Below are 27896 nucleotides of genomic sequence, written 5' to 3'. Positions count from 1 at the left end.
TCGCTCCTCTTCTTCAGTTCTTCTGTCTTCTTCCGGGTCAGAGTGCACGGATAGCTGTGGGCGCGGCTTCAGTGTTGTGCGCCGGGATCTGACAACAAACCCCGGCGCACAGCAGCTGTTGCCGCGCGGATCACAAGGGAGCGGTATCGGAGGTCTTTAACAGACCTCCGGCTCCCTTGAGTGATTTTAAGACGGGTTCAAGGGAGATCCTTGAACCGGCTTAAAATCATTCAAGGGAGCCGGAGGTCTGTTAAAGACCTCCGATACCGCTCCCTTGCGAGCCTGCTCCTCCAGTGGCGGACATTACTGTCCGTCTCTGGAGGGGTGCCGGCACTCGGTGCAGACCGCCCCCCCCGCCGCTAGGTACGCTACTGGCGGCAGCGTACCCCGCGGCAGCGTCGTCGGACCGCGCGGCGGCGCCCCCTGGAGTGTGGCGCCCTGTGGGGTCGCACAGGTCGCACACCCCAAAGGCCGGCCCTGAAAGCGAATCACGAGCACGGAATTAAAATATTTAAATAATACTGCGGTCTTCAAGGGAAGACGCAGTACGCGAACGCCGGTACAGAAGGGGTTAATGTCCCAGAGTTGTGGTTACCACAAACCACTGTTATATCTGAGAGACATAACTGTCTTATTATTTATACCTTTTTTAGAAAAATGTGGACAAGTTCCTTGAATAAAATGCAAACATGCAATTCGTATGGGCATATGGGCTTTCGTATTTTCCAGGGGACCCTTCTTAAGAGAGAGAGATCATTGTTGGGACTCAGTTCCATCTGTACCTCTTTCTTCATGTGATGCTCTTCTTTTATAGGAGCTCACAATGCTTGAGGGGTGTATTACATTGTGGTTCAGCCCTAAAAATCTAAATAATGTATATATAAATATTAGAAATATTTCTATATACATATATTGATATATATTTAGATATATTGTTTAACAATTTCTATGGATGCCCTGCAATATGTAATCTTATTTTTACATTTTATGACGTGGCCTGCATGCTTTTAGGCATCTAGGCCCATAAAAGTACAGTCCTGGTAGACCAATTAAATCACCAGTTTAAGCAAATGTTAATTTGGGTATTTTGTACCCAATTAGGTTATATCATGCTGAACTGGGAATTTTATAAATTAAATCACCTTTCAAACTGTCACTTATTATTGTTTTGAAGAGATTCTACTGTACTTTGGTGAATCAATAATGGTGCAGCCAATGCTTCCATTAACAGCATTTAAGGGAACATTAGGTGTCAGGAGCTAAAGATCTGTCTGTGTAGTGTCTCTACTATTGGTACCATTTAAGACTTGCTTTTGTTGTAATTTGGCAATGTTTATCAAGATACCCTGTCACCGGTGTTAATGGCACCAGATATATTCCTAATATCCTTTGGGCAGGGTAACCCTCCCATCTTCCCATGATTGCAGTATAGCTCAAGTTTTGAACATGGAGGACTTCATAATAGTCAAAAACAAACTGTTGAATATAGGAGATGGCTTGTCTCATCCAGTCCAGAAAGAAACACAGCAAAGTGGTCCATTAACACTGTAGATCAGAACATAATGTCACCAAAAATGGGATCCATGGAATATGGGTCCCGCAATAGGCGCACAGAACGGATCCAAAAATGGTGTAAATGCTGCATAAAATCCTTGTTAATGTAGACACTCTTGTTGAACTACAAGTAAAATATACAGAATGTTAACATTAGAGCAGCCCAGGGGCAAAACCCCACTGCTCCCTTTGCCAGCCAGCTGGTGTAATGCTAAAAGAAACACGGATATTTTTTTGTTTCAGGGCAAGGAGAACACCGTTGCAGTTGCATGTGTAGAAAAGAGCTACAGCTGTTTTGGAAGAGGAAGGAAACAGCAATGTATAACAGATGTGATAATTCCGTGACTCTCATCTCGTGCAAATAAAACGGAATGTCAGCAAAAGCACATAAATAAAAATAAGGGAGAAACCCACAACACAAAATTAGAAAGCAGGAGAATATCGACCAATCAAGAAAAAAGAAACTGGCAGAGATATTTGTTTTTCGGTAAGTAATTGGTATGCGGTGTACAGGAGAAAAGTAAAAAAACAGTATTTCCTGGATTACATTTTCTGCCTGCCGATAGATTTCTTGTTATATTTATGCTTGTGTGTTAATATGTAAATACTTTGTATCATTTCTAAAATCATATTGTATGTTTGGATGACTATGACTAGGGATGCCTGTACCAACATTAGAGGACTAGTGCAAAGTCCTTTAGGTATGGGGACAGTATCGGGATAGAAATGTAAAATTGTATGTGAGCATACATAGGAGCTGTACCCTTCTGGTACCAGAAACTAACCTGTCCCTTTACACTGAAATAAGTATAAACATAAAGCTAGTGAGTTGAAACGTTTCATTGCATCTTCATATCTGCTTTAAATAATACACCCCCATCTAATAATGTCTTTACTTAAACAAAATACCAAAACTATGTTTTGTTATCAAGTACCCCCCAAAAAAACCTTAGTTACTGAAAAATAGGCAGGAAGACCAAATGTTTATGTGCATACAGTATGGTTTGGTCAATGGAGGTCAATAGTGATATATGCATGTATATTGTATAATATAATATATGTATTTATATACATATATATACATATATGGTATATATATATATATATATATATATACATATATTTTACTGAATATATATATATATCATACTACATACAATAGAGCAATCAGCATGTACAATGAATATGCGCCGTAGTCCCAAACTAGTATTTCTCGAAAGTTTTCTCCCTGTTTTGCGTGATTCTTTAGCAGTTATCTGAACTGCCCTCTCTCCCTGCAGCATTTTTCTGCCTCCTCCTCTCTTTCTCTCTCTATGCATGTATAGCTGTTTCTGGCAGTCAGTACCTCCAAATAGCTCATGTTTATTTCTCCTCCACAGAGATGAATTTCAAGCATTTGCTCACCCTGTTCACCGGCCTGATAGAATGCATGTGCTTTGCAGGGATCACCTTTGGGTGGGCATCTCTTATGTTTGTGCTAAAGAAGGAGAATTATTTTCAGGATTTGTGTCCTTCCTCGGGGAATCAAAGCGTTAATACAACTGAGAGTGAGTAGCTGTGGAATGACATGTGCGCTGTATACGCTAACAACTTTGTAAAATGGGTAGCGGAGTTTTGTGCAGTTTGTGTATAATATCTGTTTTTAGAGGAAGCTTTCATATTTCATAAGGATGTGGTAACTGGCACCATGTGTGGCGGTTAGATGTACATTTCCCAGGTAAGGTGTAGTGCAGTAAATCAACACAGTACTAATTCCACATGATCCCAATTATAGTTTAACATATGTAGCACCGGTATTTTTTTTACCCCTGGTTTAGAATAATTTTTTCACATCTGTTGTCTTACTGGAATAGCCGATGCCTCTTTGACACTGATCTGAAAGAGCTGTTTTATGAAATATGCCTTTATTTGATATATGAACTATTTTAAATAAATAATTTTAACAAAAATAAAAATGATGCTTAGTTTACACTCAAAAACATGACTTATTCTATAAACTACCTACTTACCATGTATATGTTTTCTATAAGTGCCAAGTAAAACATCTAGTTAATGTGTAAAAAGTAAAATCGCTTACATTAAGAGTATCACATACACACCAAAACCAAGGGATTAAATTAGGTGAGCAAAAGCCACATTAAAGAGACAGCATGGCTTTCTGGTTTGTACTATATAATATGAGTCCTTCTAAAATGATTGTAGACTTGTTCAATGTATTGCAATATATTTAATTATTTTCACATTGTTCTCTGTAAAAACAGAATTAATTTAGAATCTTTGAAAAAGTTTTACCTGAGTAGGATTTTGTATATGTTGTTATATAACGTAATGCCCCCCTTCTCCCTAAAAACAAAACCTTAAACCTTTGGGTTCATAGACTAATGGTCTCAGTTTACGCTGTTAAAGGGGTAAGCAATAGATTTAAAGTTTGAAAGAAGCAGCAATATTTATTATATGGTTTAAAGATATTTCCTCTTGATATATCAATCGTCCTTCAGTACCAAGTGTTTTTCATACCCAAAATGCCAGAGTTTTTGCCTTTTTTACCATATGTTGGTTCAGCCATAATTCCCCTTTCCATGTTTGACAAGAACATACATAAAATGTAATAATCATTAGTCCTATGATGTAAAACAACCAATACTAAAACATAAACACAACACATTTATTGGAATTGTGCTTAGATTTGGTTTTACAGAATTGGGGCTGCTGCTGAACCATAACCCAGTCAACATTCCTTGATTATGATAATACCCCACACATCTAGCTGTTTTGTGTTCTAAATGGTCACATCCATCCCTTTTTTTAGTATGCCAAAGCCTCCATTGATGATCACAATGTAAGTGATCAGTCAGCAGAGGGAGTAATCAGAGATCCCATGGTCTGAATAGGGTGACTACTCCTGAACAGGGTTTCTACACCTGTCCTGAAACCTTCCAGCTGGTATTAGCATTTACATTAGCACCAAGCACCATGTTCAAGGGCTCTCCTAGAGCCTTATGCTCCAAAACATTACAAAGATTTGTGCAACTCAGGTCAGCTTCAGCTGTGCAACAGTGAACTCTGTGTGAGGTGGTCTGTTCAGACACACATGCACAGGACTTAAAGGATCTGCTTCTAACGTCTTCGTGCCAGACACCACAGCACAGCAATTTGTGTGTTTACGTACATTGTATGTTGGAAGGGGGTGGGGCAAGGGGCAAAGAAGGCACAGACCAGTTGTGTGGGGGTAATGATGGCACAGACTAGCTGTTCAAGTTGGGGGTCCCTGGGGGAATTTTTGCACCAGGGCCCTGGGGTTTCTAGTTATGTCCCTGCATACACGGGAAGCCTGAAGTCAAAGGTTAGTGCGACTAATCCTTTTTAATAAGATGCAGATTGAAATATAGTAAATAACACATTACCTTTACTTTTTATCTCTAGATAAGTAACAATTAAATAGTTTATATTTATTCCTACAGAAAGTTAAGTGCCAGGAAACCGATGACCGAAAACACACAAACCAGGACAGGGTCTACCACATCAACACCCAAACACAAATACACATCAGGACAAGTTCTGCCACACCGACACCCAAACACACACACACACACACACACACACACACACACACACACACACACCAGGACAGGCTTTGCCACACCAACACCCAAACACATACACAATGACTGCCTCTGCCACATCGACACCCAGACACACACCAGGACAGGCTCTGCCCAATCGACACCCAAACACACACACAGGCCAGCTTAGGCTCTGCCACAGCATTCGGAGAGGGAAACTACATAGGGACACTATTTATGTTATTTTCTCTTTGAAGCAGTCTTAGTTATAACTGAAAACTGCTGTCACTGTATTGTTAACTCTATCCAATCAATACATCCTATTCTATATCCTTGTGATAACTGAACTCAGAACCTTCAGTTTATATTTTGCAATGGACTAAATTTGATGTTCTGGGGCAAGACACCAAATGCAGATAAGCTTATCCACACCTATTTTAATGGGCGCAGAGCCATAGCTTTTGCGCCCGAGGCAAGAAGGGAAAATTATGCGCCTCAGATCTACACATAAAAGCTTACAAACACACAAATACCTACACTGCTCTAACACACACCTGCCCCCCCAGGATTACAAACACACACCTATAAACACATACACTGCCCTTACACCCCTTTCTCCCCATCTCTTACCTTTCTCATCCTCCATCCTGTTGTGGAAGTGCAAGGTCTGTCATTTCAGACCTCTGCTTAAGTGCTACTTCATCACTATGCGCCACATATTGATGCAGAGTGCGGGGGTTAGATGTCATAACCCGGCACTCGGCATTATTTGCCAATGCAAAGTGATTAGGGAGCACGGAAGCCGAGGCCTGAAGTGACAGACCTCGAGATCCCTAACGTTGGGCTGGTTAGAGGGGGATTGTGATCTCCTCAACTAGCCCTGCTCATCTGACATCTCCTACCCAAACCAGCTCTCATGGTGCCTGGGTGTGCACTGCCCATGGGGGCACCCGATGAGCAGGGCTGGTTGGGGAGATCACAATCTTGCAGCTGCCTCTGTACTTCCCTGAAGTGCCTGATGGGACTTATAATGGAGATAAATGAGAAATCCCCCCAGAAAAATTAGTCATACATTGTTTTACTGAGGCAGCAGGCAGAGGAGCAATTGAACTTACATTGCTCTGCTCAACTGCCACTGCGCTCTTCACTTTACCTAGCTGTCTCACCACGAGGATCCTGCTCCTGTTGCTGCTTGATTTGCATGTTACCATGGTAATGCAAGCAGCAAAAACTACAGCTCACCGTGAGAATCAGGGGCAGGATTGAGGAGAAAAGAAAGGAGGGACTGGATGCCTTGAAGGACAGAATGCTAATTATTTTCCTAATCTTTGAAATTTGAGTATATATCCAATCTAGACAATTGTGCATTACTTAAAGCATTATTAAAGCATTATTATCAGTAGTTTTAAGTGGAATAACTGAAATATATGCCAAACTTTGGTTCATTTTCTGTGACCCGATTTTGTTTAAGAAAGAACCGTTACTGTTCTGTGAAACATGAACCTGATACTTTTTTTTGGAGGAAATTGCACACACACATACACATATCCATGTATATAAAATTTGCCATGAACAATTCCCAGTTTACTGAACAATAATATACCCTTTACTATAGCTATAAATGTGTCTATTCTGCGCTATTATGATATCGTGATTGTACTTTACCTCTCTCAGGCTGTCCACAACAGGATGAACGCTTCTCTCTCATATTCACCATTGCTACTTTTATGAATAATTTCATGACTTTTCCATGTGGATATATTTTTGATCGCTTTGGAACTGCAGTGACTCGATTTATAGCAATGTAAGTATGAAACCTGTATTCTTTTTTTTTTCTTTTCAGAATGATGTGTTGCTTTGTAGTTTTACCACCATTAACCCGGGCAACATCAGAACTTTAGTTTACAATATCTGGGGTGGTAAAGATTAGACACAACTACTCCATTTGAGATTGTAAGCTCGGGAGAAGAGGGCCCTCTTCTCCTTTTGTACCAGTTTGTTGTTGTGTGTGATTTTACATTTTTTACTCTGTTATAACAGTGCTATGGAAGCTGCTGGAGCTGTATAAATGTAATGTAATGTCATGATGTTCAGCCATTAATTTCTGACTATATATCATGGGCTTCCTTGAGTACCAATAACTGGTCAGCTCTTGGAGGTCTGTCTGGAAAGCAAAAATAGGGTTCCGGTTGGTCTCTTTGCGGCCACCCTGTACCCCTGACAGGTACAGGGTGACTTAAACATAAATCCACGCAATGATAATAGTCTTTTGTAGGTAATAGTGTAGCATTATGTTGTATTACAAACAAGGAGTAAAAAAGGGACACGAAAATGGAACCAAAATAGAACACTTGGTAGTTTCCCAGCTGTGGTAACATTTGGCCTAGCCAGAGTACATATTTGAATTTAAACTACCTTGTGTCTGGAGCCTGCAAACTGTGACTCTGCTCAGGCAGGAACTCTGTGTCTATGAAGAAGCAGATACCAGATTCTTCTTCTCCTGCTGCTGCTCCAGTGGGGCTCTGAAATACCAGGGGGGTGCAAGTTAAACCTAAAGAAAAGCACAACTTTGGCTTTTTACACACAACAGTTTCCAATATACTACTCTCCTCCGTGTATGCTCATGTATCATATTTAGAACTATTGTGGAGGTACTTCATTTGCTCCACTGGGGATAGAATAGAAGGAACAAAGAATGATTATTAGTAACTATTTGTATTTGTTATTAAACCATATATTTATAAACTTGTATTAGCTTTATATTATTATTATTTAGAAGACTTAATAATACATCCCAAAGGTCTGTCAGCTAGATGAGTGTGTTGGTTGGGTACTACATACATTTGATGGTGAGCCAAGATCACATTACAGGAGTAACATCATACCATATGAAGTTCTTAGGGACAAATGTAGAGAGTTATTGGTTACATTATTTTTTTAGAATGGAAATTAATATCAAGAGATATTTTAATTAAACAGCCACTAAAATAATCCTGTGTTTTCTTTCCAATTAGATCAATCTACACTGCAGCCTTACTGCTTATAGCACTGTCCAGTGCAGGTAAGTCTTCAAATATGACCGGATATTCTTTTTGCCTTTTAAAGAGTGCCTTAGTATTATGACGCTGTCTCTTTGACTTACTAGATAATAAGTTGCACAGACTAACAGCTCTAAAATCTTCAGTTTGGCATTCTTTAAATCTAAATGAGAGTAAAGCAGCAACATTTTAATTAATTATATTATAATTGTATTATATTAGAAATACAGCATATGAGCTGTGCCAAGGATCCTATGCCTAAGGTCCATATAAATCTAGTCCTGTAGGATAACGTTTTGTGTGAATTTATGCTGTTTTAGCACCAGTATCATGTATGCTGTCATTATGAATGCATGATTCGTACGAATTAAAATTTTAACAAAATTTGCCAATACCATCAACTTCTTGGAATTTTACGAAAACAAGGAGGGACCCCTAACAAAACAATACGAAAATTAAGCAAAAAGCTCCAAATTTCTGTTTGAATTTCATTGGTCCTTTCACTCTCATTCATCTTATCTCAGAATTTCACCCACTGTCTCTCTGAGTACCTCCCTACATTCTCCATGTCCCTGCCTCCTTGCCGCACAGTTCCGCTTCTTTTCTTGCGTCTTCTTTCTTCTGCTTTCTTTCCTCGGCCACTGCTCCTTGTGTCTAGTTTTTTCATCTGCTTCTCCCTGTGGACATGGTCTCCCGGTAACTTCCACAAAAGGGCAGAACGGGGCAGACACTTTTCAGAAGTGCACAGAAAGGTCAGAATACTGCAGATAGAGTTCACTGAGAAAGAGAGGTACACAAACGCTTATCTTTTGCAGCGCATCCGTGTTCATTATTCTGGCCTCCCAGCAAACTTCTCTTTTGCAGGAGTTCATCGGGAGGCCAGAATAATGAAGACAGATTCACTGAGAAAGAGTGCACCTCTCTTTCTCCACAAATCTATCTACATTATTCCTCAATCGGGAGAGAGGGTGTGCCTGGAGGCTCCACGCTTTTGTGGAAGTTCACTAGGAGGCCATGTCCACGGAGAAGTGAACGAAGAAAGAAGACAGAAGGAGCAGCGGATGAAGATAGAAGACAGAAGAAAGAAAACAGAAGAACAAGAAGATGCGAAGAGAAGTGGTGCTGTGCAGGAAGGAGACGATGACACGGAACCGGATGGTTAGGGAGACATTAAGAAACAGCATGAGAGAGGGAGCAAATAAGAGTATTATAGAATGTGAATGAGAGTCTGTGATTTGGAGTGTGCCCGTATACAGTCCCTGTAAGAGTTAGGAAGCAGCTATTGATGGACGTACCCAGTTAGGGTACAGGGCGTCCCGTCACAGTCCAAAAACGAATGGACCAAAAAAGAAACAAAAACATTTGTTCGAAACGTTTTTGGTTAATTTGCAAAAGACTACTCAGGGGTAGAGATACTATTTTTTCCCCCCTGTGCTGGTACACGGATAGAAACCGAAACACAAAGGCATAATTCATAAACATGCATAAACGCACATCCACAGGTACACAAATGCAGCCACTTAAGTGGCGTAACAATATGAATTCATACAGAGACATATAAATACTAGGGAGGCCAAACTGACCAACAAGAATAACAGATGCATTCATAGGAGAACATTTATGGCAGGATGGAGATTATTGTGAACTACGGTCTATATGGTTATAAACAATGACCACATTATGGATGACCATCATACAAACTCACTGAGCCAGATTCAATGACCCATCTACACATTCATTGTTATGAATGTTGATGAAAAAACATGGTATGCTAAAATCAAGCGTGCACCTAAATAAAGGCTACATAAAGTAAATTACCTCGTTATTCTGTGGGGTATACAAAATTGTATCATGACCTAACCACATCGAAAGCATTTTATTGCATATGTGACAATGGTATGTACAAGAGAGTTAAACAGTGAGGAATTACAGAATTTAGGGTGAAGTGAGGACAAGTTAAATTTATCTGAGCTTCATAATTCTGTCAGTCTTCACTGGTGAAGCTCAGACAAGCGAAACTTCATAATGGGTGGAGGCTCTCTTGTAGTTTACATTGATACATTGATGTGTAGCAAGTTGTGAAATAAAACAAACAACACAATAAAATCTATTTTAAAAATAATGATGGCAAAGTAAAAATATGTTTATAAGTTGCTCTAGTACTGCCAAAATAAAAATGTGTTGTAAAAATAACGCTTACAATGCCAGCACCAATTTCACGTTGAATAATAATACAAATAAAACATAAAAAACAAATAAATAATAAAACAAATCCAGACTAACCCAGCACAACATAAACCACTAAATATGAAACCAAACTATTTCTGAATATAGACATTGCAATGTGCTTTTCACCCTAGGCAAAAGTACTTGCACTGTGACTAATGATATTCAGTTAAGCTATCCAATGTATTTTGCCTCAGTTGACATTAAAGTACAGTCTAGGGTTTAAATATGTCCATGGCTAACTGTGAGATACCTTTGGCCAAGCAGGGATACCTAATGATCATTGCCTGATTAGGACCCTTGTGGCCCAGGACTTATGTTCTCTTCATTTCCAGTTCACCTACAGTTTATACATTTAATTAGCTGAATTAGGATATCCTGATTGTTTAAAACTCTTTCATTGAATTGTCATTTTATATATTTGTTTCAGACACAGCCATACTCTTGTTCCCTGCACTTCCATTGCTAGCAACGGGGGGAATACTCCTTATGCTAACTAACATGCAGGTTAGTATGTAGATACTTGCACGGTGCTATGTGCCTGGAGCAATCATAGATGGCTTATCACATCTCATCTTCCACAGGTGGCAAATCTCTTTGGTAAACATCGTTCCACCATTATAACATTTTACAATGGGGCCTTTGACTCATCCTCTGTTATTTTCCTGATTTTTAAGGTAAGAATGTCAAATGTGAGAAGTCAGACAAAACGTTTGCGCTTCCTAATTTGCAACATAGGTTATTGAGTAGTCACTAAGATGCACTAAGGGCACGTTTAGCGCACTCTGTCCAGGAAAAAAAATCTCTGTGAACCTAAAGGGTAAAATCATGTGGTTGTGAGCCCGCAGCAACGGCTATCCTGTTAGTAACTGCACATTTCACATAGCCACCCTAGGCTATGAGCACCCATATGGCTTCTCTGTACATGTGATCTGATATACCTTGTCACATGATGCCTTGACAGAACATATAGTCATATGAAAATGATGTTACCAAAGCCCGGGGGTAATTAGTGAGAGGCAGCATTGTGAATGGGGAAGTAGAGCATTTGGTAAATTGTGAAGGTAACCTTACATTGCCTTTTTATTTATCATTTCAACAACAACAAAAAATAACAAACATAACATGTTTGTCTTAAAGTGGAACTTCCACTTAATACTTTTATTAATATGAGATTAAAAAATCGTGGTATAATATTTTAAGCAGCTGCATATTAGCCATTCCTGTATGTTCTAGCTCTGTTATCTTAGCCCACTCTACTAGACAAACACCCTGACTCCTTATTATACAGCCTGTGCGTAAATCTGCCTTGTTTTCATATTTGCCATTATTTTACAGTGACTATATTTATTAAATATCTTATATGTTAACACAGCTTAGTGACATTTTTTTTTCTTTAACTCTGTGAAGGTGCTGTACCAGAACGGGGTATCCTTGTATGCTGCGTTTGTCTTTTATTCTTGTTGCAGTATATGGCACATTGTAAGGACGCTTTTTCTGATGCCCAAAATGCATATTCCACATCCTGTTCCAGAAGGGTACAGCTATGGGTAAGCAATAACATCTGACCGACGTTAAGAATCTGGCTGCATTTTACTACATTTTGAAAGCATGCTTGAAGAGGGAGGTAAGCAGGCTTTGTCAAGACCCTTTTAACAATTTCACGCTTCCTCAATCCTGAATTTCTGATCCCACATTTTGCTGTATGTTATGGAGGTCCAGTACAAAAGTACAAAAAAACTAAAATGTGTGTGAAAAAGTAAACAAACAATGATTAAACATAACCTTTTTTTTTTAAGCAAACAGCAAATGTATCTTTCTGAGAAACACCAGGAAGATCCCCCTTACAGTTTCTGTATACAAGTGTGATGTTTCACATGTATTAATGTTATTGAAAGAGTTAGTTAGTGAACAGCAGTTTCAGATAATCATGCAACGCTAATAAAAGAAGCAAATCCATTTTAAATCCCTGGAAGATCTAACTAGTAACTTGGAATTGTTGGAGGTTCTTGAATGCTCTTAGTTCAATTATTACCAAAATTTATGGTGAGGTAAAGGTGAAGGAAAACCCTTCCACTTAAAATTAAGGGGATAGTAGAAGTATTATTAAGCACTAATCTACATCCTCCAGACAAGCCAGAAGGCTTGTTTTTTCCCTCAGAAATCTTGTGGTGTTGCCACAACCACAGGGGATTCTCGGTAGGAGCATGCAAACAAGGTCAACAATGACCACCTTTCACCTCTATATCCACTTTATACACTGACCTATTGAGAGCAAATGTCCCCTGTATCACGGCCTCTAGACAAAACTCGGGAAAGAGGTGCAGTAGCCAGATCACCACTCATGGACAGCTGTTTCGTCCTTAATGGGATTCACCAGCATGAGGTTGTGATACAGGCTTAATATTGAGGCTTGGAGAAGCACAAGAAATACCAATAACAAAAGTTATGGTGGGGTAAAGGTGATGGAAAACCCTTAAAATTAAGGGGATAGCAGAGGCATTATTAAGCTAAATTCTACATCCACCAGACAAGCCAGAAGGGTTGTCTTCTCCCCTTCAAGTCAGGTTCATGATTGAACTCTGCTGAGACCTATCCACACCACAAACCTCTCTCACTGCCCAAGATCTTGCTACCTACTTCAAAGAGAAGATCGAGACTATTAGAAAAGACCTCTCTTCCTTACAACTCCCTCCTACACCACTCACCACCACTCCCTCTACTCCTACTATACTAACTGCCTTTTCCCCTACAACCAAAGAAGAGATAGCCACTCTTCTTTCTTCCTCTCACCCAACAACCTGTCCCCTTGACCCCATCCCTTCACACCTCACAAAGTCTCTATGTCCATCCCTTGGTCCATCACTTACCCACCTATTTAATCTTTCTCTATCATCTGGATCGGTACCATCTGCCTTCAAGCATGCGCTAATCACACCAATTCTAAAGAATCCTTCCTCAGACCCCATCTGTTTGACTAACTACCGCCCTATCTCTCTGCTTCCTTTTACCTCTAAGCTGCTTGAACGGATTGTGTACAATCGCCTCACTAACTTCCTCTCCTCTAATTCCCTCCTTGACCCTCTACAGTCTGGTTTCAAACCCCTTCACTCTACTGAAACAGCTCTAACAAAAGTCTCCAATGACTTGCTCTCTGCCAAAGCTAAAGGTCACTACTCTATTCTAATTCTACTGGATCTCTCTGCTGCTTTCGATACTGTTGATCACCACCTTCTTCTTGACCTACTTGCTTCTATGGGCATTCGAGATACAGCTCTCTCCTGGATCTCCTCATATCTGTCTAACCGTTCCTTCTCTGTCAACTTCTCAGGCAACACATCATCGCCCCTTCCACTTTCGGTTGGTGTCCCCCAAGGTTCAGTCCTTGGTCCTCTGCTGTTCTCTCTTTATACTTCCTCTCTTGGCAAACTAATCAACTCATTTGGCCTCCAGTATCATCTATATGCAGATGATACCCAAATCTACCTGTCTTCTCCTGATCTCTCTCCATCTCTCATGTCCCGGATCACCAGCTGCTTGTCTGCTATTTCTTCATGGATGTCACAACACTACCTGAAACTTAATCTTTCTAAAACGGAACTCATTATCTTCCCTCCCTCCATCTCCACTCCACTACCTGAATTCTCTATCACCATTAACAACACAACTATCTCTCCTACTAACCAGGCCCGATGCCTTGGGGTCATCCTTGACTCAAACCTCTCCTTCATCCCTCACATTCAGTCCCTCGCCAGATCCTGCCGCCTGCACCTAAAAAACATCTCTCGTATCCGCCCATTCCTCACCCAAGAATCCACAAAAACTCTGGTTCATTCACTTATCATTTCCCGTCTTGACTACTGCAACACTCTTCTGGTTGGCATTCCACTGTCTCGACTCTCTCCACTACAGTCTATCCTTAATGCCGCTGCTAGGCTCATCTTCCTTGCACGTCGCTCCTCTTCTGCTTCCCCCCTCTGTGAATCCCTCCACTGGCTCCCAATTACCTTTAGAATTAAATTTAAGATCCTGGTACTGACATATAAGGCCATCCACAATACTGCTCCTCCGTACATTTCTGACCTCATTAGCAAATACTCTCCTACTCGATCCCTACGTTCCTCCCATGGGCTAAGGCTCTCCTCCTCACTCATCACCTCTTCCTTTTCCCGTCTACAAGATTTCACTCGAGCTGCCCCATATCTCTGGAATCTGCTCCCAAGGATCCTTCAGAATTCACCCTCCCTCCCGACATTCAAGAAACATCTAAAAACCCACTTCTTCAGAGAAGCATACCATCTTAGCTGCTAGAACATCCTTGTCATTGATACCCCCACAATACCTCTCACCCTTTCTCAATGCCTTATGTTTATCACCCCATTTTCCCTCTAGATTGTAAGCTTGCGAGCAGGGCTCTCTCCACCAAATGTATCGGTTTGTCTTAGTCTGTCAATTCTTGTCTTGTCATATCCCTTGAATTTATGTATTGTATTAAGCGCTGCGTAAACTGTTGGCGCTATATAAATAAAAGATAATAATAATAATAATTGGCATTCCAGCTTATTGGCCACGAAGGACAATTTACGAGTGCATTATGCAATGACTATTCCGTTAATAAAATCAATATAGCTGACGTTGATTGTTGATTCTGACAGGACCCTAAAATATGTGGATATGTCTCTCCTATCTTATTTTATAATATAGTGATCAGAAGGGACTAAAAGTTTTAGATTTGTCTGTACTGCTATATCGAGACTTAAATTGTGTTATTTAAATCATGGGTGCACTCTCTTTGCTTGGCCAAACAGTTTGGGTTAAAACTCAGAGAGATCTCAGCAATGCTTACACATAAAGAACAATTCTGGTGCAAAAAGTGGCAAAAGTGAAGTAGTCTTTTGAACACCTTCCTCTATTAATGTAAACCCTTATGTGCACCACATGGTTAATGCTTCTCTGTATGAATACATAAATAATTATCAGTGGCAAATTATGTGATTGGTGCTGTAACCTTATCATTTTCTCTGTTTTCCTCTTGGAGTAGCTTGCAGTGCCAGAAATCGGACACATCAAACCATCTAGAATCTTCTAGGCTGTCAAATTCTGAAAAGCAGTGTGGTTCAGTGGAACAGGTGGCAGATGGAAATATAAATAGTCTTTTAGAGAATGGTGAGTATTTCTATAAAATATCTTCTTTAAAAAATGTGGAATACCCACATTTTACATCTAGGTATGGTTTGCAACATACCTCTCAAAAACAAACAGAAAATGAAACATAAATACATGAGCAAAAAGAAAAATATGTGATGCTTTACTAGCCTAATGGATATCCTATACCTGCAATGAGCCCGATCACATCCGAATGATTGTTTTGCCTTACTTTATCTAGAGCCAGGTAACTCATCTTTTGTCTTTTCCATATTAGGGTTACTATCAGGGGGCACAGTGGCATATAGGGGGTACAAGGCATATCGATATTAGGCATATCAGGGGGGCATAAGACATATCTGGGGATAAAAGGTATATCAGGGGGCTCAGTTGCATATCACTGGCATATAGGGAGTATAAGGCATATCGGGGGCACAGTGGCATATCGGGGGCACAGTGGAATCTCTGGCATATAGGAGGTGTAAGGCATATCTGAGGGCAGAGTGGCAAGTTGGGGGGTCAGATGTGCATAACTGGGGGCAGTTTGGTAAAAAATATAAACAAGAAAATATAAACAAGGCTTTTTTCTCATAGTTTTTATTAAATATGAAAAATAGTTAACATATGAATTAATATTTACTAATAACTTTGTATTAAAACCTAGTTTGAGAAACACTGTGTTTGGGTTCTTGTAGCTTTTATTATGTCAATAAAATAAGAAGGTGAAGTTTTTTTATTACATTATTTTAAATAAAAATAATTTGCATTTTTTTTATCCGATTAATCGAAAAAATAATCGGCCAACTAATCGACTGTTAAAATAATCGTTAGTTGCAGCCCTAGTTTTGTTGTGTTTTATTGGGCACCTGTTTAGTTTGGGTGTTTTGGTTTGTGGCTTGGATCGTAGGATGGCAGCATTGGCTTTTATTTTAAGGGGTCATGTGAGCAGGATCACACTAAAGGTTTCTTGGTGCGGCAGGCATTGTGGGGTTTTAGGAGGGAGCCCAGGTTCGTGATTCTCGCAAGCCTCTTCTACGCATCTGGTGGAATTATTTCAGGTGGCTGGGAATGTTTTTCAGTCGGTAGAGGGATTTTACCTGTTTTGCTTGGTCTTAATTTTTGCCTTCTTTGGAGCTTTCAGAGTGGGGGAATTGATTAGTCCTAATAGGAGGGTTCATGGGGGTCTCTAATTTTCCGATGTGGTTTTGGATGTGGTTTTGGATGGGGACGTGGTTCGGGTCAAGATTCAGCACTTTAAAACAGACCAGGCCAGAAGAACCTAGTCTGCCCAGTTGCTCTATTACATGTGGATGGGTCCCCCTTGTCCAGGTACCAATTTACTGCTCTCTTCTGTCACTGCCTGGAGTCCAACATGCAGAGGAGTCCAACACGCAAGATTGCTAGACCCGAATAGCCCCACAGCAGAAGTTGAGACGCAACTGGTGTGCCACCTGGGACTTAGTGGCCCCACTACTCACAGATAGCCAGAGAGACACACTGCCACTGTTACTGAGAATAGTATGCTGGACACACAGCCACTGGTACTGAGAGATGTAGTTGGACACACGGCCACTGGTACTAAGACAAGATGCGCGAGCCAGGGTTCCGATTACCGGAGGTCAGCAAGGTCAAAGGTTCCAAGGTCAGCAATGGTATATCAGATCAGTAGACAAGAGAGAGGTCAGGGGTGAGCAAAGATCAGGTACCCGGTAAAAGCCAAGGCAACAGAGATAGGGAAGTTCCAGAAGAATATGTAAGCACAGGTAGGAGAGTGAGAGGTGCTTTTATACTGCTCAGCATGGTGATTATGGAAGCTCTGCCTCCTTCATGGGACGGTCTGAGTTTAGGGAGTTAAGGGAGATGTGCCATCTCGGAAAAAGGCAACGCCACTACTTGCAATGGACGCCGTGTCGTAGTGTTGCTGATTCTCCTTGTCTCCAGGAGTGCTGCGGGGAGTGAGGATATATGCGCCCATGAGGGCGATGGAAGCACTGCTGCCAGGACTTCATCCCCCTCCGCCGAGGGAGCAGTAACAGAGACAGAGGTAAGGGTGTGACAGGCTTGGACTGTCTGTCCAAGATTAGGGTACCCATTCCTTTCGTACTGGGGCAGCTACGGAAGCGACACGTTGGGGTCTCCACCAGGATGTTATTATGAAGATAGAGGGGTGGGAATCCTCTAGGTTCCAATTTTATATTCGTCTGCATCTTTTGTGACTTTTATATTGGTGCGTTTGTGCCATTTTCTGTTCATATTTTTCTGTTTGTTGTGTTTTTCTTGTAGGTTCGGGCAAAGTCCTTTTGTGGTTTCTTGGGCACTCCCAATTGTGGACAGCTTGGTTTTGATCCCGCTAAGGTGGTGTTGCAATGGCTTGGGTTTTGAGGTATGAGATGGGACAGGGTGTAAGGGAGTTGGCTTGCCACGTCATACATAGGATGGGATACATACATGCGATGCCCCAGATGCTTTTGCTTCATGTTGGTGTAAATGATTTGGGTCATGTTCCCATTAGGGAACTTATTTCCCAGATGAAAGCTGATTTTCAGCAATTCTGAGTGGCTTATCCGCAAACCATTTTTGTGTGGTCATAGATTTCCCCTGCCATGGTGACATGGTGCTCTCAGGCTGGGTAGAGCTGGCACGGGAACAGGTCAATAAGACCATTTCTCACTTCATTGCCTTTTGTGGGGCTTATAGTTATAGTGAGTTGGAGGGTGATCCTGCGGGATGGGACTCACCTGTCTGATGTGGGTCTTGACATTTGGTTGTTACATTTTTAAACCGGTTTGGAATGAGCTTTGTTTGTGGTGGGGGGCCAGAAAGGTATCGGACTCTCAGGCTGTGGCAGTTGGTTATTGGGCTGGCTTGGAGCAAGGGTTAACCACTTGTAGTACATAGGCCCCTGGACACTCCTTGGGCTTTAGTCTGGGTGAGTCGGCTGGTGACGAGGTCTGCCTTGCAAGGGATGCTGGTGGTCGCAGCAGGAATACGGTTTTATGTCTTTTTACACCTAAACCAGCCATTAAGTAAGAAAAGTGGTTATGGTATTTGTTTCCAGTTTATAGTTGTAACATGTTAACAGCTCGATGTGCACGTGTCTCCACGTGTAGTTGTGTCACGTGCATTATCACAAGTGTATTTATGCTTTAGGTATTTAATAAACGTGTTATTTAGTTATTTGCATGGTATTTGAAGGTGACATTGGTTTTAGCTGACTGCATCATGGCCAATAATTATCCATAGTTGATGGTAATAAATAATTATTTTAAATATATATTTGGTATGGACAAGAAGGGCACCATCATTGACGCTTCCTTAGTCATGCATTACAATCTTGGCTGAAGACCACCTGTTTTTGACGGACAACTCCATCACCGGGGCCCCTGGAGAGGCTTGAAAGCCAGCCTCCTCCCTCTTGACTATGGGCCCTGGCCTTGTAAAGACTTCTGTGTGTAGGTACAGGGGGTCAGTTTCTACTGATTTTTCCCTGTTACAGGTTTAACCATATTTCCTAAATATTAGAGACTCTGAGGACTGTGGAGCGCTGATATTGATTTGGGATTGGTCCTGTACTTTGCCAACACAGATGATGTTTTGCAATTATTTGTTGGATATTATAACTTGTGTCTCCCCATGAATTCAGCTACCCCCAGAAGTATATCATGTTATTCCTTGCTGAGGGGATTATGTCTGGCATACAGCCAGGATGTAACCAGGGAGTGACAAGCTATTGTTTCAGTTAATCTGTGTAATGTCTGGAACCCCCCCCCATGGTGCACTAAAATGTTGTTTTTCCCCATCCCTCTCCCACATTGTATTCCACTATGTTGATAATTCATTTATTTCACTCTGAATAAACAGTTCTTGTACTTCACCCTGCGTTAAGCTTTGGCTAGTGATTTCGGTGACTGGAGAGTCGGTGCTTTGGAGTGTGCCTGTATACAGTTCTAGGAAGCAGCTATTGACGGAGGTACCCAGTCGGGGTACAAGGCAACCCGTCACACTGTCTCTCAAATCACCACCCTCTTTTCTCCCAGTTATTCTTTGACCTTCTTTATCACATATCACATATATCAGTATTTGTGCATATTTTCCCCATTAAGAGAATTTAAATGTGTTATGGATCACTAAGTTATCAGCAGTACAAACAAGGATGACAAATAAATGTTTCGTAGTGCCCATGACAATTTACTAATTAGATTTACTTTGTGTAATTAGAGTAAACCTTTAAGGCTAGGTTTCCACTTGGTTTTTTTTTGCTAAAAACGCCCATAAAAACGCCAATAGCGCCACCTGGCGTTTTTTAAAGTGAAAAAACGCTGCAGCCAAATGTTAGCTGTTCTTCAATAGGAAATCGCAAAATGCCATTTCCACTTGGCGTTTTTCTGTTTGGCGTTTTTTCAGTCCGTTTTTCTGCTTTTTTTGGGCTCTGTGGCAGTCTTTCAAAATCGCAGCATGTTGACACTCTGGCGTTTTTTGCAAGGAAATCTTGGCGTTTTCCTCCAATAGAAGTCTATGGGAGAGAAAAAACGCCATGAAAAAGCCATGTGGGTTTATTGCCTTGGCGTTTTTTATGGCGTTTTTTCCACAGTTACAATGCAGAGGATGGACCCAGTATCTGTGTGTCCTACGAGAAATAGGCTGAAAACAAACAGTTTCACACAAAACAAAGTCCTGGACTGGTTCATATTGAATTTTACACCATTTGGAACAAACATGCCATTACAAACAAACATACCCGACGCATCAACTGGATCCTGCGTGCCAAAAGCAACAGCAAGCAATTTGCACCATCATTTGGGGCCAATCTTCCCAGAGGAGCAGACATTCGAAATAAAGCATGCCTTACAAACCACAGAAAAGAGACAAAAGGGTCTACCAAGTAAATGACATCAGGAGAGGGCAGATACAAAAACCCAAGTGGAAACCTAGCCTAAAAATGACATTAATCATTCGAACATAAACAATGCCCAATCTTGTGTTTAACACACCCTGTGGTAATTTCAATAAAACATATACCTAAATGTGGTGCAAATGGTGATGAAGAGAGGGCAGCTGGAAGCACAGCAATTTTTGTTCTCTAACAGGTGAGCTTTATTATTTTTTTTTCTTTCAACAGAGAATAAGGGTGTAGTCCCATTCTGGCAGTGTGCATTCTCATCATTGTTTGCTTTCCACTTCATCTGGCTGTCTCTCATGCAACTTCGGCACTATATGTTTATTGGGACATTAAACCCTACAGTGACACGTCTCAGTGGAGGAGACCAAGACATAGGTTTGTGACACTTTACAGTGAGTATACAAACAAAACAATAAAGAGCCAAAAATGTAATAATGGTCTCACCAACAGAACTCCCTTTGATCAAATGTTATTTTGCCATGGAAGTAATTTGATATTCTCTTCTTTTTATAGTCAGCCACTTCACTAATGTTTTTGCAATATCACAGTTTTGTGGCGTTATATGTGCTCCTTGGAATGGTCTTCTCATGGACAGACATAAGCGGAAACAGAAAGGTAGGAACCAACTGCAAAGAATGGCAAGATACACACATTGCTACAACTACATACCAATACAAAATATAATCGGAGTACATGTAAAGGGATACTATGTATTTTTTTCATTGGAAAATGAATCAAAGATGTGAGGAAAAAAACGTTCTCTGGCTCTCCTGCTTTCCCTGAATTTGAGGGATGGGCAATTGCCCCCTGGACCAGTCTAAAAGTCCCCACAAAAGGCCAGTCTGAAGCCAGTACACATGAAACGTGCCCTTTGTGAACAATTTTGGACCTGCCCAGGGCAATGTTACTTGACCCCACTGTAAAAGCAAGGCTGCTCGCACAGCGTGGAAGCATCAGAAGGAAAGCTGGAGGTGGGAAAGCTGGAGGGGGGTACTGGGAGTAAGGGAGAGCGGGAGTAAGTATCCCTGTGTTAGAATGAGAGTGTATGTATACATGTGTGTGTGAGCATGATTAGGTATGTGTAAGTGTTTGTGTGTCAGCAGGAATGTGTATGTTAAGTGTGTGTGAGCATAAATGTGTATATGTAAGTGTGTGTACATGAATTGGTCTCTGTGTGTGCATGAATGTGTAAGTGTATGTGAGAGGGAGTGTGCGTGAGCATGAATGTGTAAGTGTATGTTGGTGTAAGAATGTGTAAGCATGAGTGTTTATGTATGTTAGCATGAGTGTGTAAGTGTAAGAGTTTGTGTACATATGTGTACCTTTGTGTATGTGAATTACCAGGGAGGACAAGGGGCCGATGGGGCTAATTTACCCCCCCCCCCCGACCGGAAGGTACCAGCCCTCCAATACCACCTAGTTTTGTATATGCACACTTGGATTTTCATAGGTGCATGCACATGTGTTTGGCTTTACTGCCTTTACTGGTTTTATTGGATCTGCAAAATCGGTTGAGGCCAGGAGGCAAATGTCAGGGTGCTAGCAGGCAATATTTTTCATAAAAATATTGGACAGTAAAGGTAATCAGGGTTTGCTTTAACTATGCCTCCATATACTCCAGTAAATTTTCTTTGGACAACATATTGTGCTAATAGGCATATCATATGACAAAGAAAAAAAACTTTTTGTATCATTCTTACCCATTCTTATGACAATTACATAAAAACTTTAGCCAACTTGATCAGGACTGTTTTTCCTACAAGGCCCACCAGCATGATTATACCTAGTACACAATTAAAGTTACATGCCTGCAAACCATAAGAGAACCCAAATAACAGTAATTATTTTCTCCTTTGCTCAGTTTCAGACTCATCGGTAGACCTACGTGCTTCTGTCCTCTCATTGACTGTCACAACCGCACAGTGCTTGCTCTTCTCAATCTGTGCCGCACTTTCGATGCTCCCTGCTCTGTATCCAACATTTATCCTGCAAGTCTTGAACCGCTCATTCTTATATGGAGGAAGCGCAGCATTCCTGGCCATAGCGTAAGAAAATAGAAATAAAATCAAGGAACAGGAAATAGTAGTATACAAATATAATTTTTTAACATTTATTTATGTTCAGTGGTTGTCAGCCTTGGTTAGGGATCCTTTAATAATATGTCTGGTTATTAGCAGGTTAGCAGAGTGGACATCTTCCAGCCCCGGGTAATTATTTCACTCAATTTACTTGCTCTGAAAAAACCTTGTCTTAAAATCGGAGCAATATACGGTTTTTTATATATGCGTTTGGGTTTTTTTAGTTTATTTGTTAGTACTTTCTCTGCTCTATTGTCAGTATAGTACCAGTTTTGATCCATATATTCTATACTCTTATTGATATTTCTCATCTTTATTTCACCAATTTGTTTTTTTTTTTATTATTCCAATTCTAAGGGACCTAACTTTGGTTGGGGGGATTTTATTATTTTTAATCAGATTGTCTAATTGTATAAATTCAAAGAGTCTGCTGTTAATTAATTAAATAATTAATGTAATTATTTGTTCGCAATTCTCTCATTACCTTACTTTGTATATTATTATTTATCACCCAAATAATAGCATTATGGTCCATCCAGTTACCATCTTTTATTATTATTCTTTTTGTAACCTTCATAAAAGCTACATTTCCCAGGACCAGATCCTTTCTGCCATAAGATCCATGTGGGGCAGAGAAATGGGTATAGGCTTTTTCATTCGGCTCTTTGCCCTCCATATATCATAGAAAACTGATCATTAATTTGGAAGATTTAATTATTCAGTTGTCCATATTTTCCCCTCTTTTTTGTTTTTTAGTCCTTTTATAATCTACTACGCAATTGTAATCTCCTGCCATTACTCGTTTTCCTCTGATATATTTAGTTAGGTGAAATATTCTTAATGGATTTAACAGACCACCGGTAAATATCTAGCACCTGGGTCTGCTTTCTGGTGTATAATTTCTATCTCCAACTCCTTGGAGAACAAAATCACTACACCCTTATTTTTTTATCTAATAGGGAGGCAGATATTACTGAGGATATTAGCTTAGAGTTTATTCGTACCTCATCCATCTTATGCCAATGTGTCTCTTGTATAAAGAATATATCTGTCCTTTCTTTTTTTATATATCCATTAATGCAATTCGCTTTTGTGGATTGTTGATATACATTTAACCATGAGACAGTATCACTTGCTTTATCAAATCATCCATATTATCCTCTTTTCTTTCTTTTATTACCTCTTTATCTTTACGCATTACTACATATACACTTAACACAAATCACACAAAATTGTCCACCAAAGTAGACCTACCAGAGGACTATACCTCCTTCCTGTGAAGAACCTTCAACAGTACAGGAAAGCAAAGTGTCTAACCTCTAATGATACCAACACTATAGAAGATGATATATATATATATATATATATATATATATATATATATAAACACACATATACTTCATATTTCCTATTGCTTTCTATTGCCTTTTCTTCTTCAGTCTCCTGTACCCCCATTTCTTTAAAAATGTTTCCTCATTTTTAACCCTTTCTCCAATACTAATGAGATCTTTTTTGAATTTGCTCAATTGTTTTTCTGGTTCCTCTTTTATAAGCTCTATCTAATTGGAGATGATTGTAATTTTTCCTGCGTTATTACTTGTGTCACATCCTCACAGAATGATCTTCTCTCCAATGTGGTATTTTCACACTTTTAGTGTGTAATGAAATTGTACAAATCTTGTCTTAGGTTGACTTATTTAGATGTGTCTTAAACATCTTGTTTCCTTTGCATCCAAAGATTTGTTGCTTTTTTTCTTGTTTTTTTGGGGTGATTATTTGATTTAATTACCATACCATATTTCTGTGGTTACTATTAGCTGTCAATCTCTGATGGTATGAAAATATGATACAGCATAATAGAGAGATACCTCACTACTTGCATACCAAACCACAAAGATAATTGGTCTATTACAGGTCAACTATCAGAACTACCAAGGCCCTGTGTCAGCTGTAACCTCTGCAACCCCAATTTCACTTTCTACCCTAACATCATCTTTTCATTTGCTTTGATCATTTAGATTTCCATCTGAACACTTTGGGAAACTGTATGGATTGGTGATGTGTCTGTCTGCAGTGGTGTCTCTTCTTCAATACCCAGCATTTTACATCATCAGGACCCATCTACATGGTGACCCTTTTTATGTACGTTACAAAGTATCCTAGTTGATTGTGTTCTTGGAGGGATAGTAACATCCTTGATTCATAAAATGGAAACTGACAGCCAACGCTTTATCGATATAGCTGTCAATTACAATGGTGGTGATAAATACTGTCCCTTTAGAGGGTTGTTCACTAAATGGTATTACAAACTTAATTGGACAATGTTGAACATAGTATACACTATGTGAGCAAAATATTGGGACAGACCTTAGGTGTTTCAATCAGACCCACTGCCACAAGTGTATAAAATCAAGCACCAAGCCTTGTGGTCTGCATTTACAAACATTTGTGAAAAATGTGGGTCATTCTGAAGAGCTCCATGAATTCAGGTGTGGTTCCACTGGCATAACTACAGGGGTCGTTTGGGACCCATTCATCCTGTCTCCGCGTACCATTTAAAATTGTATAGAAAGGGCCATTCCGACCTGGACTGCATCAAACCACTTCAGAAGAGCCCTTTCTAAACTATTTTGAACTGGTACAGGGAGACATGGGCGTACCGGGGGGGTGAAACCGTGGCTGCCCGAACAGTGTGCAGGAGCAGCCAGAGAGAAAACTGCAGTAGCGAGGTAAGCGGGGGCGGGAGGGTGATGGGATGTATGTATATGTGTATATACCGTATTGGCCCGATTATAGGCTGCACTTTCTTCCCATAATTTAAATCTTTAAAGTAGGGGGTGCGGCCTATAATTGGGGTTTAGCATTTTTACCTTCACCAGGGTGTCTGGAATACCGGATCAGAAGACTGCAGAGTGTTTTCTGTAGTGCGCCCCCCCGGGAAAGCGAGCAGAAACTTTAGTTCCGCCCTGATTTTTTATTTCTTACGTTGATGTAGATGAGGCAGACTGGTGCAGGAAGTGGAGGTTACGTCTGCTGCATCTACATCAACGTTGCAAAACTGAAGTTTAGGTAAGGACAGGTTCCACTCAGAACAGGCCTCGCCATGTTCGACCAAATAAGTTGAGTGCACGTGCTGCCAGCATTGCTGCAGAGGTTGAAGGGGTGGGGGGGTCAGCCTGTCAGTGCTCAGACCATACACTGCATACTGCATCAAATTGGTCTGTATGGGTGTCATCCCAGAAGGAAGTCTTTTCTAAAGATGATGCACAAGAAAGGCTGCAAACAGTTTGCTGAAGACAAGCAGACTAAGGACATGGATTGCTGGAACCATGTCCTGTGGTCCGATGAGACCAAGATAAACTTATTTGGTTCAGAGGGTGTCAAGCGTGTGTGGCAGCAATCAGGTGAGGAGTACAAAGACAAGTGTGTCTTGCCTACAGTCAAGCACGGTGGTGGGAATGTCTCGGCCTGCATGAGTGCTGCCGGCACTGGGGAGCTACAGTTCATTGAGGGAACCATGAATGCCAAGCAGAGCATGATCCCCTCCCTTCACAGACTGGGCCGCAGGGCAGTATTCCAACATGATATATTTTCAATTAAGATCAGAGGTCTTGCCATGATGTGCTGTAATCTGTTACCCTGCATAAAGTTGGAGAGAAATTTTCCCAGCAGTTAAACATTTGATGATATTGCTCCCTAAAATGTTGCTGGGAGATTTGTCTTCTAATTCCTCTTTTCTATGTATTTTTCAGATTGATATTACTCTCCTTATCCTGGTGCTCCTTACATTTATTCATCCTATTAACGTTTTTCGTGTTTGCAAACAGAAGAAGCATGCAAAGGAGGGATAACAATTTTATCATCTATATTAATAAAAAGCAAATAAAGCAATAAAACAAGATGGCGGATTACATAAACTGTCATTTTAAAGGTTTTTTGTATATGGTTTTCAATGTAAATGGTAAAAACTATGGTGTAAAAGTCAATATTAGGCAATATTCAAGTTTCAAATGTAATTATAATTATATTGTGTTACTTAATTTCACATGTGACTACTTTCTTTCAAATACTTTCAGTATATATATATAATTATATATATATATATATATATATATATATATATATATATATATATATATTCCTATGGTTCTAAGAGTTAAAAGGTTTTGCAGGTCACATAGGAGTCTGCATACAAACATACAAAATAGTTATTTGTATTTTCTCGTCAGTGGAGGGCTTTCTTTATATTATACATTATGCATCATTATTTGTCAGTCTAAGTTTGTCATACTCTAAGTATTGTATCAAGAGTTGTATACATTACTATTTCTTCTATAAATAAATGACAGTGTTAATAACAATTAACGTTCCCAAGAGACATGGATTCAAAGGTGTCCATAGGCTTGAATGGGGTTCTTTCAAGTCCTTGGGAGATGCATTGCAGCTTCCAAACAGAGGTTGGCACACAGTCACACTCCATTTTTCTGTCATTAGTGCACCTCAAAACGGGCTTTTTAATGTTTCAGCAATGGCCAGAGTACTCAACATAGTGTTTTTACTACTGGAATGGCTAAAGAACGCTCCAGCATAGTTTTCTGTTTACCTCGTAATTATCTCATAATAATTGTAGCATGTCCTGTACACAGCTGTAGCAGCATGGTGTTCTGCCTGCAAGAATGGCCAGAGCTCTTCTTGGTACACTGTTCCGGCTACGAGAATGGCTGGAGCATGCTCCAGTATTGTGTTCCACATACTATAATGGCTAAAACACACCCCGGTATAGTGTTCCAGTTACTGGAACAGACATAACACTGTGATGGAGATATGTACTCAGGGTGAGTAGCTCTTCCGTGAAGGTCTTCCTGCTGAGAATTCACTAGACAGCCCAGTAATTATAGCTCTCATTAACCCGGTTACTTGCCGAGAAACAGTGTAGGGTTTCCTGAACAGGACAGCATCCATCCCTGCCCCTCCTTCCCCTGATGCCCTGCTTTGAAATGTCAGAAAATAGGGTGCCCCTAATGGTGCAACTTCAAACCCTGTATATCCCTTGACACCTCTCACAATTGCCTCCCTTGTCCCGAAGCAGCATACCAATCAGAGGCATTACGGTGAGCAACATCCATAGTACGGCAGACCCAGTGAGACTCCAGTCAGCTCCACTTGGAGCTGTCTGGGTAGCCCCATTTATTCTCTCATCTCAGTTTGTCTGCGTTGGTATTCTTTTTTTCCTGGGCAGTACTGCACCACAAGCCTAAATGGTTGTAGGGCCAGACTGTGTGCCCCCAATACCTACAGGGTGACTTTGACATAAGAAGGGACTGGGAAGCTCTGTGCAGGGCCGGACAGGGAATGAAAAGCAGCCCTGGAAACATTTGGAGACCAGCCCCAT

General features: G+C 40.5%; 1 protein-coding gene across 2 annotated transcripts; it reads left to right on the top strand.

Annotated features, from left to right (window-relative positions):
• Positions 1–1739: 1739 nt before the first annotated feature.
• SLC43A3 (solute carrier family 43 member 3) lies at positions 1740–26421 on the top strand. 2 transcript variants are annotated; one of them, XM_053451185.1, is made up of 13 exons: positions 1740–2041; positions 2934–3101; positions 6792–6921; positions 8132–8178; positions 10812–10888; positions 10966–11058; positions 11792–11931; positions 15420–15547; positions 20646–20801; positions 20940–21041; positions 22288–22471; positions 24523–24646; positions 26257–26421. In XM_053451185.1, exons 2-13 carry the CDS (start codon positions 2936–2938, stop codon positions 26353–26355), a joined length of 1446 nt encoding a protein of 481 aa, XP_053307160.1. In that variant the 5' UTR covers positions 1740–2041; positions 2934–2935; the 3' UTR covers positions 26356–26421. The 2 variants fall into 2 exon arrangements, with proteins under 2 accessions (XP_053307160.1, XP_053307161.1); XM_053451186.1 differs by lacking the exon at positions 1740–2041 and having other exon boundaries at positions 2883–3101; positions 15423–15547.
• The last annotated feature ends 1475 nt before the right edge of the window (positions 26422–27896 follow it).

The sequence above is a fragment of the Spea bombifrons genome, chromosome 11 (assembly GCF_027358695.1).
Source record: "Spea bombifrons isolate aSpeBom1 chromosome 11, aSpeBom1.2.pri, whole genome shotgun sequence".
Classification (NCBI taxonomy): domain Eukaryota; kingdom Metazoa; phylum Chordata; class Amphibia; order Anura; family Pelobatidae; genus Spea; species Spea bombifrons.
This window is presented reverse-complemented; position numbering and strand designations above follow the sequence as displayed.

Coding starts and splice junctions, on each gene's coding strand:
- SLC43A3 (XM_053451185.1), top strand. CDS start 2,936: ATGAATTTCAAGCATTTGCTCACCCTGTTCACCGGCCTGATAGAATGC. Junction 8,179..10,811: donor TATAGCACTGTCCAGTGCAG/GTAAGTCTTCAA, acceptor TATTTGTTTCAG/ACACAGCCATACTCTTGTTC. Junction 22,472..24,522: donor GCAGCATTCCTGGCCATAGC/GTAAGAAAATAG, acceptor TTGATCATTTAG/ATTTCCATCTGAACACTTTG.